Below are 23485 nucleotides of genomic sequence, written 5' to 3'. Positions count from 1 at the left end.
GTGGGTAGCACACTCGCCTATGAACCAGAAGACCCAGGTTCAAATCCCACTTACTACCATTGTGTCCCTGAGCAAGACACCATTGTGTCCCTGAGCAAGACACTTAACCCTAAGTTGCTCCAGGGGGGACTGTCCCTGTCACTACTGATTGTAAGTCGCTCTGGATAAGGGCATCTGATAAATGCAGTAAAATTGAATGTAAATGTAACCAGGCGTTTTTCTGCCGTTTGTGGCATCAGGTGAGTGCAGACTGAACTGCAGATCGTTTTCTACTCAATGGAGCAAATCATAGTGTTGACATGCTGGACACGTGTCCAGCACCAGCGTTCGGTTCGCTGCGCTTTCGGGTGGCATCAAGAACATGCTACATGCAATGTTGTTTGGCATTAATTTCTAAATCCCAATGAGCTTTAAATGGCAATAAGTGTCAAGCAAACGGTAGTGAAATGCCTTTGGTGTACAGAGTGCCTGCATTTCGAACATCCATGCTGATGAGTCCGAACTCCTATCCGAAGCGGCGCTGTACTCAGATCAGGTTGCCACAGTCACTTCTGGCACTACTTTTTAACTAGAATTGTTATTGCCAAAAACTCACCGAGCAATGTCATTATGATATAGTCAACAATGTTCTGCACTGCAATGATGCAGAATCGTCCACGAATCGTCTTGCGATGCACAATTATGAGAATAATTTCAACATCCCTAATCAAGGTCTACAATCGCTGAAATCACTCAGTCTGCATAAGACAAAGCACAACTCCCGTAAGCGCACAAATGCACAAAAGCGGCAAGTAGACAAAACCCTACTTTACACTGAGAGAGAAAATTGAACAATCCGACTGTCAACCATTGCTAGTTAGCTTGGACAATAGCAGGTGCATTTAAGAGCAGCTATTCGTCTAGTGGCATTACGCCGTGGTAGGAATTATTTACATTATTACATTTATTTTTGTGTTCTTGTGCAAAGTAAACGACTGCTGTTCTCACCACCCGCTGTGGTTAATTACACAATGGAAGTGTATGAATAGGGGCAATTTGGAAGAGCTGACAGCCCAAGGCTGGGGGTAAGTGGGAAATCCATACAGTAATCAATGCGCGCAGCATCGGCATCGGCACTCTCAACCTCCCCTGTTTGTTTTCAGACTGATAGTCTAATAAAAGAACATCCCACAAATGTCATCATGCTTCTGCCAGCCAACGCCACTTCTCACACACACACACACACACACACACCTGAGTGGAATATTAAATGCGTTCAGCGATACTGGGGATACTGTATTGCCGACAGTCAAGCCGCTTTTCTCTTTCTCTCTCCCCTTCTGAAGCACCCGCACCAGTGTCACCTGAACCACAAAGCTACCATGGTAAGAAGAGAGCGGTGGTTTCTCTTTTCTTCTCTCCCCCTCCTCCTCCTTTTGTTCCCTCCCCTGTTCTCTTTATACGCCAAGTGCATGAATAAAACAGCCACCGCTTTAAAGGGCATCCCAGAGACGGAGATGCTCGTCCCCATAACATCATTACACTGCACAGTTTGTGTTGTGCTGGTTTTAATTTGTTTTGCGCATGAGGCCGTCTCACTGGACCAGCTTGTTCTGTTTTTAATTGTTTTCACCACAGCCCACTAAGAAAAATGAGCACGGAGAACAGTATGAATATACATATTAAATATTCATTGCTCTTTCCGGGACCCTCTATGTCTCTGTGTGTGTGTGAGGGAGCGAGATTGAGGCAGTAGGCGCTATGAGATTTGGGTCACATGATGCAGTGGTCAGGGCACAAGGGATGCTAATGTAAATGTTACAGGAATTATTTATTTTGTAAGTGTGTGTGTATAAAATGTCAATAAGGAACAGCCATGGTCTCACATGTCAGGGCTGGTGTCTCACAACAAAGGGAGCAGGGTTCCCATGGTAATATATTGGGATATATATTAAGGTTTATTGGGATGTAACCAAAATTTGCCTATCACCACTCTGAACAGGCTAGATGGCATTGTACACTCTTGGCATTCTCTCGATGAGCTTCAAGAGGTCGTCACCTGAGATGGTTTTCCAACAGTCTTGAAGGAGTTCACAGAGGTGTTTAGCACTTGTTGGCCCCTTTGTCTTCATTCTGCGGTCCAGCTCACCCCAAACCATCTCGATTGGGTTCAGGTCCTGGTGTCTGTGGAGACCAGGTCTCCACTTTTTGTTAAGTACATAACTCCACATGTGTTCATTCATAGTTTTGATGCCTTCAGTGAGAATCTACCAACGTAAATGGTCATGAAAATAAAGAAAACACATTGAATGAGAAGGTGTGTCCAAACTTTTGGCCTGTACTCTGTGTGTGTGTGTGTGTGTGTGTGTGTGTATATATACACACACAGTCCATCAAAAAGAAAAAAAAAGATTTGGGTTGGCTTGATTTGAGGGCTCAATTTGGAGACATTGATCTAAGCATTATTGATTAATATGTTGAAGTCCAATGTACAGATTTTTGAGTTTTCTCATTTAAGACATCTCATCTTAAGATGACATTGAGTAGTGTGTGTGTGTGTGTGTGTGTGTGTGTGTGTGAAGTTACTCAGGCTAGCTGCTTTGACAGAAGTACAGTGCTGCCTTGCTTGACTCCCTATCATATATAATAATTACATGGATCATTGCCCCCGCCTCAGAGAGAGAGGTGAAGGCCAAATTAATTCTATTAGATATGAAACGTGCCAGCTTGATAAGGATGGACCTCTCGGCTGGAGGAGTTATGGAGCTTTTTATGCTTAGCTGGTGCATCTCTCCATACCTCAAGAAAAAAAAAAGAGTAGGGACAAAGGGGAGGCCAAAACTTCTGCTGTATTCCGCAATACAGAGATTACACAGAGAGGCAAAAAAAGGAAGTAGACATCCAAGGGCGGTGAATGGATGAATCGACAGAACGACAGAATAGTGCCTACAGAGCAAAACAGCAAGTTCTGCAATAATAAACAGTGAGAAGAATGTAAGAATGAAGGGTGTGAGAAGAACAGAGGGGGATAAAGGGGAGAGAAGGATGAGAGCATAGCAAGCGAGAGCCTGGAGGTAATCCTTCTGAAATCAGTTTTACCTGCAGCCGGCTTTAACGAGGACTGCAGAGGCAGGAGGCCATTTGAAGGCCCAGAATGCACTGGGGTCGTGAGCCAGAGGACACCCATGCTCTCATGGGCGCCCTGAGAGTTGGACTCATTTTCTTCACTCTACTGCCGCCTTTGTCCATAAAGAACCCTCTACTTAGGGGCTCAATTAGCGGCTAATGCTACCACACAGACGATTTAATTACAGTGCCACGGGAACGGAATAATCCACGCTTGTATACTAACGGAGGGCTGAAAAAGATGCTGTCAGATAAGATGAATACTAATGCATCCGTCAACTCGACTCGGCTCCTTCCTCACCTCAAACCTGTAAGACTTATCCTGATCATCTTCTCTCTTCTCTACTCTTCCCTCTCATCCTGCCCTGTCCCAAATTCAACCTTTAAACGCTAACGACAACATCCGTGTGGTGTTGCGGCTCACGCCGGCTCTCGTATTAACTTACCTGCCTCCTTGCGTCCCACCGCACCGGGGTTTCTCGTTTCTTCCCACACATGCTCACGTTCTGGTCCCTCGCCCGGGATGGTGACATATCCAGGATGAGCTCTTAGTGTGCACACTATAGCAACACGAGGTTCATAGGAAAAAGAAAACTAAACAGGATATTGGTGCATGCTATGCATTCAGGGCCACAAAGAAAAGCTATGAAGTAATGAAATAATTATATATTGCTCTTTAGAAAGTGACATCATTTTCAGTACACCATGTACACATAACCATGGGGGGAATGTCAGATTAAAAATAAACTTTGTTTACTAGTGGCTGTGCATACAGCGCACAGTACTCGGTGACCGGGTTACTAGTGTTTATCGTGTACATGAGATATGAATAAGAAGATTTCTCTGGTTCCCATGGTGACTATGATCAAAACCGAGACGTGTGGCTGTAAACACAGACAGTGAGATTTCAGGCCCAACCTCTATTTTTCGCCATTGTTGTTTCTTTTAGTTCTGGGGTCTCTTTTATAAAACTTTGCGTAGAACTCATACTAACAGTGTACGTATGATCAAAATGTAGGTAGCTCTACCTGGGATTGTTCGAACATAGATTTTTACGTAGGAATTGACCACAGTAGCGGGGTGAAAAAGAGTTAGTCCCGACGTGACCCAAACCCAACAGAATTCAGTCCGAGCCTGGCAGAGTACTGACAAGTACTCACTGACAAGTACTCTGACAAGTACATCTTATCAAAAGCCTGGCTACGACCGCTGGACCCAAACTGGGCATAAACTGTGCAACACTACCCAGCTCAAACAGTACGAATAAATCGCATGCAAAAAAAAGAGAAAGCTCACGATCTATGTGCGCACACTGTACGGTCCGATGCGACTTGACTGCTCACACTACAATATGAACACATCGGAAGCAGAAGAAGAATAAAAGGAAGAGCCCACATCAGTAGTGATGCTAAACAAAGCAAAACTCACACTTCTTTGTTCATTTGGTGCTAAGAAAAATCCAAAAACAGGCAGGGGGGGTCACAAAAATTCTTTTGATTTACCACCATAAATAACTTTTCTCCTTGTTGCTCCAGTCATGATAAGGTGAGACCACGTTAAAAAGGTTTGCTTGTGTCTGCCACAGCTGCACGAGCTGAGATTCCATGTTTTGCTACTTGAACAGTTCAGTGTTTGCACATGTGCAACACGACGGGTGACAATTTTAAAACAGGGAGGGTGAATCGTTGGTTGTACTTGGTAGTGGCCTAGTGGTAACACACTCGCCTGTGAACCAGAAGACCCAGGTTCAAACCCCACTTACTACCATTGTGTCCCTGAGCAAGACACTTAACCCTATGTAGCTCCAGGGGGACTGTCCCTGTAACTACTGATTGTAAGTCGTTCTGGATAAGGGCGTCTGATAAATGCAGTACATGTAAATCTGGCTGAACCCTCCCTCCACTTCAGCATGTACACTGTACAATGCACAACGCACGACCCAGCTGGGATTCGGCCGGACTCGAGGAATTAATGCATACAAAACACTTTTATAAATTTATAACACTATTATAAATTTAAAATCAAAATAAACAGCGAATCACTATAACTTGTAAGTTTGTGTTTGCTGACTGTGTGTGAGCCCGATAAAAACCAGATCCAAACCAGACCCGGCTCAGGCCAAGAATTACAGCTTTAATAACTTACACATTTATAAAACTTGCACAATCATATCATAAATTTGTGACGTAAAAAAGGCGGTGTATTACTAAAATATATGGTGTATTACTCACTAGCACAAGGAATTATGTACTAATGCCACTCATGGTTTTGCTCTTCATCCGTGGTTGCATTTATTCCCCCCAAAGTGTTCAGAGTTTGTGTAAATGAGCACACATTTGCGCACATTTCTTTCTATAGATCGCAACGTATGCGTATGAAGAGGCATACGCATCTTTTAGGTTCCACTTTGTGTGTACACAATGGTTTTAAATGAGATGTACACATCTTTTAGGTCCTGTTTCGTGCTTACGTAATGCTTATAAATGAGGCGTACGCATATTTTAGCTCCCGTTTTCTGCTTACGCAACGGTTATAAATGAGACCCCTGGTCTTGGTTTTTGAGAGTTATCTGTAAAATGTGGTTGCTTGGATGTTGTAAGACATTGAATTTAAGCCGAATTCTGATGCCCCTGTGCATGTTGGTGTATAAAGTGAGGTTGCGCAGTGGAGATGGTCAGTGGTGGCCTAGCAGTTAAGGAAGCGGCCCTGTAATCAGAAGGTTGCCAGATTGAATCCCGATCCTCCAAGGTGCCACTGAGGTGCCACTGAGCAAAGCACCGTCCCCACACACTGGTCCCCGGGCGCCTGTCATGGCTGCTCACTGCTCACTAAGGGTGATGGGTTAAATGCAGAGGACAAATTTCACTGTGTGCACCATGTGCTGTGCTGCCGTGTATCACATGTGACAATCACTTCACTTAAAAAGATGCAGTCTCCAGACCACTCCTGCCGCTGCTTTTACCATCCAGCAAATGTAGGAGAGAAAAGAAGACGCAGTCACCTCCCTCTTGGTCGGAATGTCTATATATGTGTATGTGTGTGTGTGTGTGTGTGTGTGTGTGTGTGTGTATTCTGTGTGCTCTTCCTCTGCCCATTACTCCAGCACCAGGCTACCTGGGTACCTCTCTCCCGCTGACCTTTACATGATTACAGACTGTGGCAGGGGTCTGACGTGCTCCTGTGCACACTATGTGCACGTTGACTGACCATTAGCAAGAATAGTGCTGGTTCATTTGGACCAATAAATGCAGTTATTTCATGTATAAAAGGGACTTATTTGCTGAGGGGAGGCGTTGCCCAGGCAGAGCCGCTCTGGGGAATGGAGTTTGCAGGAGGATGATGGAAGTCAGAGCTTTTTTTGGTAAGTTCAGAACCAGCTGCACTCCCTCACTTTTGCATTCCCTCATATTGAGGATGTCCAAGAAAATCAATTCACATTATCAATCTTGATTCCAGATGTCGATAAAAAAATGTGCTTTTGTAACAGCAAACAGTTTCAGCAGTGATCTTTTTCACTGTGCCTATAGTTTGGAACAAAAAATAATTATCTGTATTAGCTCTGAAAATTGCTCTTATTGAATCATGAAACACGAGCCACGCTGCCCAGTTAATGCAAAGTATCCTGAGAAAACATTGAAAAACCTAAACCACAGTGGATCTGCAACTCTATTGCCAGATACATGATTGCTTCAAACCCAAATCATCCAAAATGTGCCACAACACAAACACAAAACTGATGAAACCCCTACTTTCTTCAACATACTAAGATTAAAAATACATTGTCAAATTCAAAACTCCCCAATTGGGCAACAATCTAAAGACACAACAACCGGCACATACATTTTTTCAATGATTTGGAATGTAATACTTGAATTGTGAAATTGTGCAATCACAACCCCACACACCCACACATGCAGCACATGCTGTCAGATGCACCTGCATCAGCACTCACATTTGTAAAAAAATGTTTTGTACAAACGAACTTTATTAGCACATTGGGTTCACACTAAGCTACACCTACACACACACACACACACACACACACACACACACACACACAAATCTCCTCTTCCTCGTCCCTCTATGTCTGCATGAGGGCTTCTCAGAAGGATGAATTTCAATGAATGCTCCGAAGGAGGGGTTCAGGTTGGGGGTGTTTTGCCTGAGCACACCGGTGCCATCTTTCCCCTGCACCAGCGCTCAGCGAACATGTCAGGCCCTCAGACTGAACCCCCACCTTCTTCCGTGAAACACACACACACACCCCTCTGAAATCTCATTTCAAAGATGAACAGTGACTGCAACGCTGGCTCCGACTTCTAAAAAGAGCAGGGAGCGGCTATTATCACTCCCCGTGAAGAAGAGCTGTGTTACGGCGGGCCGGAACGCGCTGTCAGGTTTCAGTGAGAGGCAGCCCGCTTCCCTCTTAATGTCACATTTTCTACGCCTTCATTTCCAGCAGGAGGCTTCTTTCTTCTTCCCTCAGCTGAGCTCTAGTCTTAAAGCTGAGACTGGCTGTCTGGGACTTGGTGAGTGAAGAGATTTGACTGCGTGTGTGAGAATGTTCTTTACATCACTCAACCCTCCACCCCCCTTCCTATCCAAACCTCAGGATTATCCCGGGAAAAGGATTTAATGGAGGAAAATATATTTATATATATATATATCATTTCTCATGCCTCTGAAATTTCAGTAACAGAATAAGCCGGGGCTTTCAGCCGTGCAACTTCTCCTCGGCACGTCCCTGCCACTCTCCAGCTTATGAGTGGTACAGTGGAGTCACCAGGAGGTCAGAAGGGTCCTTCAAGCTGACGCCGGGCTGTGTTTCTTCAGCGCGGCGCTGTCTGGGAGCTCGGGCCTTCAGTGACAGAGCATGAGAGACTTGGTTACACTCTTCTCGTTAATAATTCATCCCTGCTGGCGTGGTAATCAATCAGATAAATTATTCACAGTGGTGCAGCGTGAGAGTTATGGTAAATAAAAGGCTGGACTGGCTGATTAATATGGTATGTACTGTGCCGGTGTGGCTTCGGTGGCCTTGTCTTTCTGCTGCCTGCGGACAGGAGGATTAACAGGCAAATGCATGGACTTGGAAATGTGTGTGTTAGCCATCGGCACCCTGGTGGGGAATTGTGTGTGTGTGTGTGTGTGTCTGTCCTTGCAAGCAGTGTAATAATATTTTCCTTTCATATACAGAAGAATTAGGTCATATATTTTCTCTGCCATGCAACGTACACATATTAGAAAAGTGATGAGAGGTGCAGTGATGACATCCGCACTGCTGCTTCTGTTAATTTGTCTCACTGCCTAACTGGTTTTATAGTGGCGAGAGTGAGTGATGTTATGCATATCGGTGATGCTGTTATGCATATCGGAATGAAAAATATTCAGTGCAAAGATACATGTTAACACACACGTACACCTGCGACACTGAAGCTTGAGATGTGGCATTGTTGTGCTTTACGGAATCAGCAAGGCTTACTGGTGCAAGAAAAATTTCCGCCTGTTCTACTTCTACTACTTCTATTTAAATGCAATTATCTTCAGTTTTGTTCATCACCTAACAGTTCTTTGTTAAGATGTCATTCATTAAGATGTCATTTCAGGGCAGTTAATGCAAGAAAAATGACTTTGTGTTGGATATTTAGGTCACTAATTGCAATTTTATGAAAGGATGGCAATAGGTGTCCCCAAATGTTCCCTAACCTCTCCAATCTATCCAAACAGGAAAAAGCCTTTTTAAAGTGAAGTGATTGCCATCATGATACACTGCAGCACAGCACACAGTGCACACAATGAAATGTGTCCTCTGTATTTAACCGTCACCTTGGTGAGCAGTTGGCAGCCATGACAGGCGCCCGGGGAGCAGTGTGTGGGGACGGTACTTTGCTCAGTGGCACCTTGGCGGCTCAGGATTCTAACCGGCAACCTTCTGATTAACCACTAGGCTACCACTGCCCCAATCTATCATTTAACAATGATAGATAGTTTCTCACCAATAATATTAGCATTGTTGTACAAAGCAGACCTCCCTTGGCTAGTATTTGACTTTTTGAACTTATCAATATCCACACTTCACTAGGTTAGAGGACCAGGTTCCAGACACAGATTTTTGTCTGGTGTGATGACATACAAACATTTTTACACCACTGATGAAAGTTAGCTGCCCTCCAGTGGGTCCGCTTGGGGTGGAAGGGGTGTCTTCTGAGACATCATGCCACCATGCCACCATAGTGGTCCTGCGTGAAATAAGTAGACCGAATCAAACAATGCAAATGATCTTTGAAAACTACAGTTGATTTTCGGATTAGATCGTGATCAATGTACTTTTTTTAAACTACAACATCTATCATTTGATCGCTAACTGCTAACTGGCCGCTTAAATGCTAAAATTGCAAAAACAATAGTGTTCTGTGAGCAACCTATTCACATTCTTTATTTTCATGTTCTTGGCCTTGGACCCTTTCTTTACTTTACGTTACTTTACTTTACTTTACTTGGCAGACGTTTTTATCCAAAGCGAATTACAAGAGGAAGACACCAGCAATTCTCATTCGGTTTTCATAGATTTTGAGTTACAAAACTAAGAACCGTGATAGGGCCTTTTGGATTTTTGATGATGAAAATCTCAGGATTTTGCAATAGTTAACATGTTTAAATGAGAGTTACTGCTGAAAGAGGTGTAGAAAAGGTCCTGATTCTGAGGACGAGATTCAGTCGTGGATTTCTGCAGTTGCTGCATTTATCAGTTCAGTCAGTGATAATAGTTCTATAAAGTTTTTTGTTCGTGGTTTGTGTAATACACATGGAGTTTTTCGTATACATTGTGACTAGATCAACTGACTACTGTTTAGGTGCCAGCGCCTGTCACCAGGGGCCGGTGCGAATAGAGTACGAATTGAGCTGTTTTATCACAAGCTATACATATGGGGCACAGCCAGTCACAATTCCTGATTAAAAGCATTGATAATCGATTTGCATGTTTGGTTTGTAGGGTCTTCGTGACATCATAATGAAAAGGTTAAATTTCATGGTCAACGTCACAAAGGAAGCACCTCAAACATTCATCTCAAGAAAATCATGTTGTGATCTCAAGAATACAAAATTTAGTCTTTGTCTTGACTTAATTAATAATCCCATGTTAATACGCTGCAGGCGTCTGTAGCATGGAGTCCAGGAATTCCATAAAAGCTAGAAAGTGCAAGGACTCATTGCGTTGTCTCATCTCACAGGGCATTTCCATTACGGGTTCACAAGACATCCTCCTGCAACGCGACTCTCAGTGAGGGTGAGAACTTGTACATTTACGCTTAGCACTGACGGCATTTCGCGGCGCGATTGCAACCAGCAGTGACAGTGACGGTGCCCCATGAGACACCCAGGGTTAAGTGTCCTGCTCAGGGACACAGTGGTAGTAAGCGGGCTCTGAACCCGGGACTTCGCGGTCTCCTGCTGCCGGGAGAATTGAGAGCGTGACGGCCGCAGTGTGAAGGAGGGATCGAGCGAGCGGGGAAGTAAGCGCTTGTGCGAGGTTTGTAATAAGCCCAGGGCCATCCCTCAGCCCCCGGGCCCCGTGCTCTTAAATGAGAGTTTAACATCTCTTTGATGCCTCCGTGCCTATTCTCCGTCGGCGTGGGGGGCTAACAGATTTATCCTGGCGTGACTGAAGAGAGATATGTGCCGACAGAGATTGATGACTCCGCTTTGACAGGCTGCCTCAGCCGTTGCCTGAATGTTAGCCTTTGTGGGGAAACACAAGGAAGCGGTTCAGAGGACCCCCCGTGGTCAAATGTTTGACTCATGAGGGACGGGAGGTTGCGCCGCACAGTGTGATAAATGAATAGCAGCGGCTGTGTGGCCTTCATCACCACAGTCGTCATCGCCTTCATTGTGCGTTTCAGGTGGCAGGAAAATCCATGACCTCTTTTTCCCGCGTGTGAGCGGGAAAAGACAAAGTTGTGTGTCCGGGCGTTGGTACATTTTATGAATCTGCTTGCAAGGACTAATTCTCCAAATGTTAGCTGTGACAAATTACAGCTAGTATGCCTTAAAATAAAAAAAACCTATATAAAGTCAGGATTAGTGTCACATAGTGTCACTGGTGACCACATCACCAGCACAAAAAACACACTTTCTGTAGATGAGATGGGTGCAGAATTTCTCTTCCCCTGTTATGGTGCAATGCAGAGTCACTTTGTCCTTTCGGCTTCTGCACTATTGCACGAGTGTTTGTGTCAAGGCAAACAAGCATAAACGTGGCAAAAATTTGCCACTGTTTTATGGTTTAATTTATTGTGCAGCTTGAAAACAATGCCCAAGGTTAGATTTGTATGTGCCACCTATGTTAGTGGCCTAGTGGGTAAGGAGGCGGACTTGTAGGTACCAAGGTACCGTCCCGACACACTGCTCCACATACGCCGCTGCGTATCACAATGACAAAACCAATCAGCTTTTTTCACTTCTTCCATGTATGGGGTAATATAATGTGTGTTTCTCTTTGTGTGTGTTCGTTCTCACCTATCATGCAGCGCTGGTGGGAATATAAAAGAGGGCACCTTTTTTATTTATGAGCCGTCGAAAGCTGAAGAAACAGCCGTTTATAGTTGCATACCGGGCCATGTTTTACTGCCTGTAAGACATTTTTTTTCTGTCCACTGTAATCATTTTTAAGGGAAGAAAAATGCATGACATGCATTTTGTAGCAGCTAATCATTTTTATTGGTAAATTTTTATGATCCAATGTGCTGTGTTGAAACACTTTTCATTTCTAACCAGGCAGAACATGAGCACCCAGGCTTTATGGAGAGAGAGGGTGGAAGAAGTCCGTACCTGGTGGTGATGCTGTAGCACCGGTGCGCTTCGGCTCAATTCTGCTGCCTCTGCTTTTAGACACCGCTGTGTTTTCAAAGGAAGTAATTAAGTGTCAAGGACACAGAGAATTTCATCCTCCAGAGGGGCCCAAGGAAAGTCAGAGCGAGGTAGTTCAGCACAGAGGATGAGCATGATGGAGTGAGACCATAATGATGAGTGCTCAGATTTTTTTTTTATACATTAAGGAAAGAATGAGTCAGATTTCACCTTATTTTCACCTCAACTGCCCCGCCCCCAATCACATCTGTAGATCATAGTAAATCAGACTTCATATAGCGCAGACTCTGAACTTACATTCCATTCACTTTTATCCATTATCCAGAGCGATTTATGGATAGGGACTAACATTCGGAGGGTCCGTTTCTGAGACTCTATCAATGGAGTTACACATTCGATGGATTCAGGAATGTTGAGTTTACCATTTGGTCAGGGGTTGGGGGGGTGGGGGGTTGGGCTGGTACTTGCCGATGAACCAGAAGACCACAAAGTCACAGGTTCAAACCCCACTTACCACCATTGTGTCCCTGAGCAAGAACCTTTAACCCGGAGTGTCTTCAGGGGGACTGTCCCTGTAACTGCTGATTGTAAGTCGCTCTGGATAAGGGCGTCTGATACATGCTGTACATGCAATTGAAGAAAGAAACCAGAGGAGGAGGAGACAGAATCTTGAGCTCAGTGTTGCCAGTTTGAGCATTTTTGTGTTGTATTATTTGGAGAAATTGCTAGATGAGAATCTGTATTAAGGAAATGAAATATATTGTTTAATCAATTAAAGGCTTATCACTTACTACACAATTTTGTTGTCACAAGATTGTTCTCTGGGTGATGCATAATCACACAGTTTTTATCTACATATTTGTGTTACACTAGCAGTCGAGCTCCACAAGCATCTATTATAGTGCTTTGAAAACAGGGCTCTAAAGCATTTTAAAAGTGCAAAAAAGTCCAAAGCGTATTAACACAAATAGTACACAAAAATATATTTAATATTTTGCATTGCATACCCCATTTAATGAAATAAGAAAGGTGTAATGTAATGACATGGGTGAAATTGAAATAGATTTTGGAACTGATTTTGTAAAAGTAATGTTGAATGTTCCATAAAAAACTCGACTGATATGTAAATGCTGTGCAAAAATACCTTTTTTCTTAAATAAAAAAAAGCACTAGAGCCACGAGCCCATTCTTGCTGCCAGTAAAGTTTACTTGAAGTTGTTAGCCAAATGTTTCTCTTCCTAATTTGTTTTTACGCTGGACATATGGCTTCGGAGAATACCTCTGCCAGTAAACATCAAGCGGAGAGCCTGAACACGAGCGAACATGCTGTTCATCCGCGTTTCCCTCCCGCGAACTATGGGAAGGAGGTGAGATTTTCGTAATTTGACTGGATGCTGGCGCGTCGCCATCTTTTCCTTTCCACGTCGGTTCATCTGTAAGATGCCAGCAGACGTGTCTCGTGCCAGATGTCCCGGCATGCTAGTGGTGCTTTTATCCCGGTTCAGTAGTGCGTGCCGCTCTCTGTGGGCACGTAGACGGGATTTTACGGGTGGATGCTGGGTAGAAGCAGAGGGGGACGAGGATGTGCTTGTTTCCTAACACGCCCGTGAGCTCCTTCAGCTTCTTCATCAAAATGTCCGACTGCAGGCTTCTGTAGTAAAATATCACGTGAGAGTTATCAGAGTTGGCGAGCTGGAGGCAGGAAATATGGACGCATGTCAGTGAGAGACCTTGAACAGCCTGCTCGGCCCGGTCCACAGGGGCGCTTCTGTTCCTCAGAAATGCTGGGCATGATAGAAAGGTGTTGGCGCTCACACGGTACGAAAGGGTTTTGTACACACAGCAGCAATATCCTCTTGACACTTTAAGTACATGAAAAATTAATCGAGTGATAATCAAGAGTGAATGTTTCTCTCTTGAATGGATTTTTTTTTCACTTCGAAATATAACCAAACAACATCCGTACAGATTCAGTATTGAGTAAAGTCTACTGGTTCCATGCTTGGTGTTGTTTGACCTTGTTTTGCCTCAGATAAACGCGGAGGATGCAAATGTTTTTAGCAGGACAGATCTGGGAATGGCTGTCCATTGAGGGTCCCGGGGAATTGCCGCCTTTTAGCGGTGGTTGTCGATTGTGATGGATTGGCGGGAGAAAATGGCTTCTGTGGTGTGAAGCAGGAAATGGTGGAATTATCACCGGCAAAGGTAGCTATTGAACTGAGTTACAAGCTGTCTGTCCGTGTGTGTTATCAGTTGTCCCTCTGCCATTATTTGGCCATCTTGTCAGATGTGTCCTGGTTAATTTAAGCCGACTGACGAAGCTGAGAGCGGGAGAGGGACGCGTTGTTGTCACGCGTTAAATTGCGCTCCTCTGCCAGTCTTTTCAGTGCTGTCCATACAGATTGAAAGTGTGGGCCTTCTTTTCAAAGCATTGCTCTCTGCAGTTTCCAGCTGTGGACACAGCCAGCAAGTTGCACATCGGGACACTTTTTAAATCTCTTATGTAGCCTAGCTGCCAGGCAGGTTATTATTTCATAATAAGGATGTACATTAGACCACTAAACAAATTAAATAATTATAAGACCATTCTTAGTTCCATTCATTACACTATTACTGAACATACTGAGGCATCACACAGGCCTACTGAACCGACTATAATAGCTTCAGCTTCTTAGCCGCATTTTTGTCTGCTAGCTTCCAAACGCCGCCAGGGAAGGGAAGAAACTAACAGGAAGGCATATGTTACACTGAACAAGGTAATTAAATCATTTAAGATGACAGTAAATTTAATATCTCTTAACTAAGATGTTAGGCTAACGAGAAATAAAAGCTTGAAATCAAGAAGCGGCTCTCGGCGCATCATTGGTCTTCTTGGCTGACTCCCGTTGCTCCACATCATTGAGCTTTAATCCTGAAGGGGGGTTAGTCACCCTGGAGACAGAACAGAGGAACGGGTCGTTTTGGTGAAGAATAAGGAGTCGAAGGCCACAAGACTCTCATATTAATCAGCATTTTTTTTCTTTAAAGGGCCCTTTGGATGCTTTCCTCATCTTTTTGATGGTGTGTGTACAGACAGTGCAGACTAGTTTTATACCTGTGATGGTGGCCTCCTTACATTTACATTTACATTTACAGCATTTATAAGACGCCCTTATCCAGAGCGTCTTACAATCAGTAGTTACAGGGACAGTCTCCCTGGAGCAACTTAAGGTTAAGTGTCTTGCTCAGGGACACAATGGTAGTAAGTGGGGTTTGAACCCGGGTCTTCTCGTTCACAGACTAGTTTTATACCTGTGATGGTGGCCTCCTTCAAATAGTCACTACACCAAAGGGGAGGACCTAGGCGCAGGTGCTTGAATTACGGTACAAACAAACATAGAGAACCATAACCTGCTGGCGTGGACCGGCCAGAGTCTGCCCTGCAGCCACGCCAGCCCACCAACTTGGACAGACACGGACACACACAAGTGACAGAGTGACAATGACAGATGAGCATCAAGACTGGACTCGGAATGCTGGTGTTGGCACCCCTCCTTTAAAGGAGGGAAAACAGGTGTAGAGGATTTGGAAGGGGCGTGGCCTGCTGACGCTGGATGCGGGGGTTGATCGTTGCAGAAATAGCGCGTTCTTTTCACTGTGACTGTAAGAATCATATGGAAACCAATGGCTACACACAAAAAGGGTTAATGTCGTGAATATTGGTCACCATATGTAATCTGTTTAACATATTTAATTTTACAGTTCCACTGCAAAAGAAATTGGTGATGGCGCCAAAACATTGAACTTTAGTTGAACTATAGTTGTTTTTGGCAGCCTGTTTTAATTTTTTGTTTTGTCTTTGTGTCAAGCTGTCATTTTTGTTATTTATTATTATTATTATTATTATTAGTCTTAATTATTATTACTCTTACTATTTATTTATTATAAACTCTGAGAATTTTAGTCTAATTGTAGTCAATGAAAATTGTATTATAATCTCATTTTTTTTTAGTAATGCAATTCTATTTCACCCAGTCAATATAGTACAAGTACCTAGTAGAACAGACAAAAGCAACATTTTCTTTTAGTTCAACCCAATTCATGATTAAAACAAGTTTTGTGCATGAGTCCCTTCACTGTATTTGTTTTCCACTTTATTGTAAAGAAACTGTGTCCAAAGATTGCTTTGTTATTTTCAACAATATTACATGACATATTTTGTGATAGTTATTGTCACATGACCAGCATTTATGTCTCGTCTTGCCTTCATCACATCAAAATTTCATCATTTTTGACTCAACTCGACCCAGCTCAGCTACCTAAAGTAAGACCGTTCACCCCAACTCATCGTGCCACCCAAGTGCCCTGCGCATTAATGCGGACGTAAAACACCAGTTCATGTCTCTGCCGCGTGTTCGCTGATTAAAAATCGAAAACTCGCCCGCTCTCTTCCAACTGGGTTGCAAAAAGATTATACAGAGTACAGTAACACAGAAACTGTTACTATACGGTTACGAAATGGGTCTTTTTGGAACAGCCGGCCTTCCACGTGGTCGGAGCTGCGTTGCTGTACAGGCAGCCGCACCACAGTAGCACTACAAAGACGCGAATGCCTCCACATTTCGGTTGCCGCTTGTTTACATTTTGCGTGTAAACAGGAGTCCTTTTTAATTACGGCAGATGCGAACCCCCCCACATCGTACCCCGGTTCCTGCCCCTCTCGGGTCCCCCTGCTAGCCGAGTGCAGCGGATAAAAGGGAACCGTGGCAGATGATTTGATAAGCAGTGTCTTGTGTCGGAGTGCCTGGTGGAAACCTGCCTCCTTTCTGATCTTCTCGCGCGCACCTTGGTGTTGTGCAGCATTAGGGACGAGCCCGGCGCCTGGTTTCCCCTCAGAGGAGTCGGGGTTTCGCTTGTTCTCCGCTGACGGAAAACTGTTGCTTTTGCGCTCTGGGCAGCTTATCAATAATGGATCAAATTGGTAGGCAACATTAATTAGCCAAGATGAAGGGCTTCTGCTTGTTTTTCTCATCTTACTTCTTTCCCTGCCCCCTCGGCGCTGAGAAATCAGAGCGGAGGCATGTGGTGCCCGCACGAATTGTTTGACGGGGGTGATATTGAATCTGAAAACTCCCACCCGGAGCAGGCCGCGGCTTATCAATGCGGAAGACTCGCTTTTGTTTTCATGGGCTATTAGAAGCTGCGGATTAAATAAATCAGGCAGGAGTTAATTATCCCTGTCCTGTAGTCTGCCCAGGGTTCCCTCATTGTGAGGATTCTTCAATAACCTTTATCTCTGGTAGAGAAACACTTGAATTGAGATAGCGGGATTTCTGATAAATGACTCGTGCTGCTTGAACATGCTGCATTTATACCAAAGGATTAGGTTCAGCGAAAGGCCAGGAATCCCACCGCTGTGGAAATAAAAACACTGAACTAAAGAACCGTTTGCTTTGATTGAATGTCATTTTTTGTAATGCAATTATGCCCGTCTGTTTTGGTTAATATGGGTCAGTTAAGAGAGGAGGATAACAGCCCAGCATGACCTAGTTGGTTCACATGCAAACACAATACTACACACACACACACACACACACACAGAGAGACCACATCCTGACCGTATATTACATTACAAGTTAATCTGCAGCCAAATAAAAGATCACGTCCAACTGGGCCATTTATTTTCTCGTCATCGTGCAGCAACTTGTCGCTCCACCAGTGTGTGATTGATGCATCATTATGTAACTAAGGTAGCTTCTCCACATCAATAATAAATAAAGATATGAAGATGCTACATCAGCATTCCCAAAATGTTGTGTCTATTATAACATCCACAGTGACCCCAAGTAGCACCAACAAAGCATATTATTAGCTTAGTTAGTTTGTAACAATAATGCAGATAATTAACTTGATGAATTTTGAAAGTACAAGACAGAAAGGAGGACAGCATTGAAAAGAAAGACGAAAGACAATTACTTGAAAACTAGACATCTCTGAAAATCCTTCATTGCAACTAAAACATGAAGAGTACATTTAATTAGAGATGTTTCTTCTTGGGTCTTTAATCCATGGCTCCTGGCAAGCACAAAGCTTAATGTGGTGGAAAATCATTATTTAGCGGAGATAAAATAATGATGTGAGCGCGCGGCTTAATCATGTTGACATATGCAACCCTTCTCCCATGTCCCGCAGGCGGCTGCACTTTTGAAGAGCACTACAGCAGCTGCGGCTACAGCGTGGCCCTGGGGACTACGGGCTTCGCCTGGGAGCAAGTCAACACCTGGGAGAAGCCCATCATAGACGCCGCCATTCCCACAGGTACGGGACCACTGCCTTAATCCGGTTCGGTCTCTTTCACCTTCAGTCTGCTCTGTCCGTCTTTCAGTGTCTGTTCTCATTCAGTTGCTCCCGATTTTTTTCTCTCTCTCTCCAAATTAGGATCCAGTTGGAAGTAATTGGTGCACTGAATTTAAAGCATTATTAATTTCATTACCCTAAAGGCAGACTTTTAATCATATGAAGAAAAAAAAAAAACTTGCTCGCTTTTTTACTCTCTCTTTACGTCCACCCCTCTGGTTGAACATTTTCTCCATCTTCAGCTACTCTGTGGTGAAATACCTCTCAGTGTCAGTTTGGAGGCAGTAGGCTGATCCACGTCCCTCTCTGGAACCATAAACATATGTAAACTCCATTTTTTTTTTTTTACATTTGGTGAAAGCATCATAGCTAAAGCAGCGACAGTCATGCCGGACATAACGCGTTACTGCAGCTCCACTGCAGCGAGCATCGCAAAGAGCGTGATGGCTGAAATTGACTTGAATGGAAGTATTAATGGACAACTGCAGACTGTGGCAGGTGTGCTGAGTCCACTGTTCATTCAGACGTTTTTTTTTTCATTCTGACTGGTTTTCACAAAACCAAAAGCTCGAAACCAAGCAAAAACACAAATCACACATTATTTTTTTTTTGCTAGTAGTGACTACATATCTCATTATCTCTGACGATAGCATTTCATTTGTCATTTTTTGGCTTCCCTCAACAGTCCTGCATGCTTTTGTATGGTGGACATTTGTTGCTGCTTTTTCCACTGCTCACCAAGGGTGATGGTTAAAAGCAGAGGACACATTTCATTGTGTCACTGTGTGCTGTGCCACAGTGTATCACAATGACAATCACTTCATTACAAATGCACAAGGAGAAGTGACTCAAAATATGCAGCTTTCACAATTATTACTTCTAAATCAGTGGTTAAAGCAAAAATTGCTGTTTTGATGTGTGCCGTTTGAGTGGAATATCACAGCCAGCCTCTGTGGTTCCGCGTAACGCAGCATGTTTGAACACGGAGAACGCGTGCCGGCCCAGGCGAAGAAAGAAGGTAATAACAGATGTTTGTGCAGAGCTGAGGGATACTGTGGTCGAGCTCAGGTGGAGATGGAAGCTGGTTAATACTTCCTTACAGGCAGATAATGAAGTCTCGTATTGTTGCACACAGTCGCTTCCCCAGCCCCTCTTTGTGACTCACAGTGCAGAGGCATCAGCGCAGTCCATTCCTCACAGATAATACTTTTCTTTTTTATTTCATCTCATTACTTCATATGGCTGAAGTTGTTGTATGCTTTTTGTTAGAATTTCTGTCCGTTTTGTAATCTTCATGTTCAACCGGGGTGTCTTTCGAGCCCGGATGAGGCTGAAACCTGAAACTGATTGGCCGAAAGGTATCTGATGCAGCTGTAGGAGCTGTGGTTAATAATCATGTATGACACAAGGCCGGAGACGAGAGTCAAACTCGCAACCTTGGAGGTGTGAGGACACGAGGACAAGAAGATTGGAATGAAAAACAGCTAGATATTCCCAGAGGAGCGTCTTTGTCCAGGATCAGGCCGGAATCATTACCTACTCCCTTATTCACTGCCTCGGTGTTTGACCAAGACGGCTCCTCATTTATTAACCCCTTGAGTTCACTCCGGCTGAAAACGAATCAGCGGCAATCAGCAACATGGCGGAAATCTATCATTTCGATGTGACATATGTTTACTCCTCTCTCACACCGCCGCTGAATTCTCTCTGCCGGGGCTGTAATGGACTTTTGAATTATAGGTTGTCACCGGCGTATGGCACTAATGCTCAGCCTTTGCGTGCCTTGTAGTGCTTGATGAGGGTAAAAGGGTTAAATAGCTTGTCTGCTTTTTTGTTGTAGGCGAAGATTTGAGTGCTCTCGTGGTTTGCTGTCTTGATTGCGTTTCTGATTTCTCCGGGCCTGTAGAGAGCGGGGTGGAGGAGCGGGAATTGATGAAAAATTGACAGGAATTTGGCCACAAGTCTACATTCCCCCTCCCAAACCTCATTCACACATTCCCTCTACCCCTTTCTCGTCTTTTCAGCCAATTCCACAATGGCCACCTCCTTTGGGTATCAGGGAAATTAAGGATTGATTTCCGTACATAGAACACTCACACTGTGTGAGAATTGCGTGTCACCGTAAGTGGCTTTTAATGGGTAGAGGGGTTTCTCTAAAATGCAATTCGACACACGCCATCGGCCCTCGTACACCACCAGAAACAATTTGGGCTCGAGCTAACTGGCTCTTCAGAGAGGATCTAAGGTCACTGGCACTAGCCAGTGTGCTTTCTCTTAGCGCTTAGCTCTTTTATCATGCGCTATTGTGGTATTTCAGTGAGAGAAAGAGGGGCTGCATCACTGAAAGATAAGAGCTGTGTTTTTTTTCATCAATTGTAATTCTCTCCCTTGTACTATTTAACTTGGGCGATTAGTCTTAGATCGCTTATAATGTGAACATTTCATCTCACTGTTCAGATATTGGTGCACTAAGGTCGCCCCTTTATTATTCCGCAAGCTGAGGTCTGAGATTAAAATAAATCGCTTGGGGCCCCTTTCAGTAATCATATTGGCATAATTGGCATAATGTTATCGCATTATCGTTTGCAGATTAATCTTGTGTTATCGAGAACGATAATGCGATAAAATTTTAATTATGCAATTATCCGGGGATGGCAGGCGGTAGTGGCCACTTTTACACCTTTTTCACTGCACTGGTGCTGGTGCCAGTGCCGGTTACTGATGCCGGAATGGGTCCACACCTGTGATATTTGTCCTAGAGATGGAGACGGAGAGTGAACAGTTTTTAGGGCTGATTAAATAGTAAGTAGGTAAAGCTTTATTGTCATCCCATCTCTATACATTGTTCACACTAAGCTTGTCATGATACTGAAATTCAAACTCAATATTGATACTAAGGATTGTAATCAATACTTGATACTATTACAGGGGGACAGAAAAACAATTACAAGAATGACATTTTTTTTTTATTAAATAAAGAATATTTTTAGAATACTTCATAAAAAGTCAGAACACCATATACTACATAAAAATTAATCAATAAATAAATGAATAAACAGATAACAAACGTACGAAGGAATAAATAATTAAACGTAAAAATGTATTATGTATAATGAAACCAAATTAAACACTTGTTCATGCCACAGAAGTGAAAAATATATGTGCGTTGAGCAATTAGAACTGTAATCGGGCTTGAAAAGTTTGGCCCGAGCCCAACAGATTCAAACCCAACCCAACAAGTACAGCTCTGCTTTCTTTGCACTTTCTACAAGCACTATACTCTGTTTCACCTCTTCGCATCTCTCTTGCAATACTTAAAACAAATCACATGATGACAGTGCGAATTGCAAATCAAATGAAATAAAAAAAATAAAACATTTGTTTAATTAAACAAGAATCAACAAGAAAACAAGAACATCACAGAAACAAATTTAGAAGCAGCAGATGGTGATAGATGAGAGATGATACGGAAAGCATAGGTTTTATACCCTGGAAGTTTGTGTTTGATGACCAATCATTTACAACTCAAGCTTGACCTATGGAGATAGTTTCAAAATTCACGAATACATATCACACCATTCACCAATATATTTCTTGATTCCTAGCTGTTAAGGAAGCAGCCCCGTAATCAGAAGGTTGCCTGTTCAATTCCCGATCTGCCAAGGTGCCACTGAGGTACCACTGAGCAAAGTACCATCCCCACACACTGCTCCCCGGGTGCCTGTCTTGGCTGCTCACTGCTCACCAAGGGTGATGGTTAAAAGCAGAGGACACATTTTGTTGTGTCACCGTGTGTGGGCTGCAGTGTTTCACAATAATAATCACTTAAAAACAAACAAACAAAAAAAATTTGTAACTAAACTATCTTCATATTGACCTGACCTGACCTGACCTGACCCGACCTTAGCCCGAATGAAATAGATTAATATTGAGCCTGAATCCAACCTGAACCAAATTACTTCCAGACAGTGCTCTTGATTTTTACATGCTTAAGCAAGCTTGGTGTGTCTCTCATGTAAACATTGTTTTCCAGGTAGCCGGGGGAGGGGCTGCCCGCTTCAATGCCTGTTAAAAATTGCTGTAATCTACTAGCGAATTTTGTAAACCGGTAGATGCAAAAAAAAAAAAAGATGCCTTCGGTGAAATGTAAATGGTCATGAAAAAAAAGAAAACACATTGAATGAGAAGGTGTGTCCAAACCTTTGGCCTGTACTGTGTGTGTGTGTGTGTGTCTATATATACATATATATAAAGTATATATAATACTTTACTATTGAAATATAGGAATACTTAAAAAAAAACATGCAAAATCCAAAAAATAAAATGAAATAGTAGATTGGGTGTTTCACTCATTGTAATTATTTTTATGGCAAAATGTACAACAAATGAATCGTTGACAGCCCTGAATTAATTATATAAATTTATTACAACGTTGACAGAGATACTTGTAACACATTTGTTTCTTCAGCTTTTTGCAATTTACTTTTTATGAAAAGAACAAGAAAATATGACCAGTACAGATTTTGTGTTGGCACCTCCAATAAAAAATGGTCGCAGATGAACCAGTACGGATCACCAGTGCATTGGAAACGGGTGCATAGTGGGAATGAGAGCATCAGCACCCTGTGACAGAAACGGGTGGGAGGAACAAGGTGGAGTTGAGGCGGAGGAGGAGAGGGGAGCCATGGCGCTGACATGTGGTTCAGTGCATCGGGTCTCCTCGCTGATTTGCTGGCAGTGTTGAAGTGCAGCCTGTTCCCCCAGTGGCGCTACACCGCTGGGCTCGCTCTCGCTCTCGCACTCTGGGGAGAAATGAACAGGAAAAGAAAAGAAAACAGCCCCCTCACCTCCGCCTCCCTCGTCCCGTTTGTATCATCCACAGTCCGCGCGGTGAAGCCTTGTGCTTCGATGCCTTGTACTCATCTGGCAGTCATCTGGCCTAGTTTCTCATGCAGCTCAAGAGATTCCGTGATACCCGTCTTAACAGAAGCCTGCTCTGCTCAAGCCTTCCTCCCCGTCGAGTTCTCGAATAGAGCCAGGACTCGCCTCGTTCCCGCTGCCCTTGCAGGAGACACATAATGGAAACGATCACAATGGAAACTCCCAGCTGTCCTGAGGAGCAGCGAAGGCCCTGATAACTCTCAAGTGAGGGAAGGTCTCGGGGCAGAGAGGATTT

At 43.6% G+C, this 23485-nt stretch overlaps 1 protein-coding gene across 13 annotated transcripts in view; it reads left to right on the top strand.

Moving 5' to 3' along the window:
• The window catches only part of ptprt (protein tyrosine phosphatase receptor type T), a 223199-nt gene that overhangs the window by 32317 nt on the left and 167397 nt on the right, over window positions 1-23485 (top strand). For 12 of the 13 annotated variants that reach the window (XM_028997574.1, XM_028997573.1, XM_028997575.1 and 9 more), the window contains exons 2-3: window positions 1326-1364; window positions 18145-18270. In XM_028997574.1, the coding sequence (XP_028853407.1) occupies window positions 1326-1364; window positions 18145-18270 (165 nt within the window). The remainder of the gene's footprint in view (window positions 1-1325; window positions 1365-18144; window positions 18271-23485) is intronic. The other variant, XM_028997567.1, reaches the window with a different exon arrangement.

Source organism: Denticeps clupeoides, chromosome 12 (assembly GCF_900700375.1).
Source record: "Denticeps clupeoides chromosome 12, fDenClu1.1, whole genome shotgun sequence".
Taxonomy (NCBI): domain Eukaryota; kingdom Metazoa; phylum Chordata; class Actinopteri; order Clupeiformes; family Denticipitidae; genus Denticeps; species Denticeps clupeoides.
The sequence above is the reverse complement of the archived record's forward strand: the minus strand, read 5'-3'. Positions and strand labels throughout refer to the sequence as shown.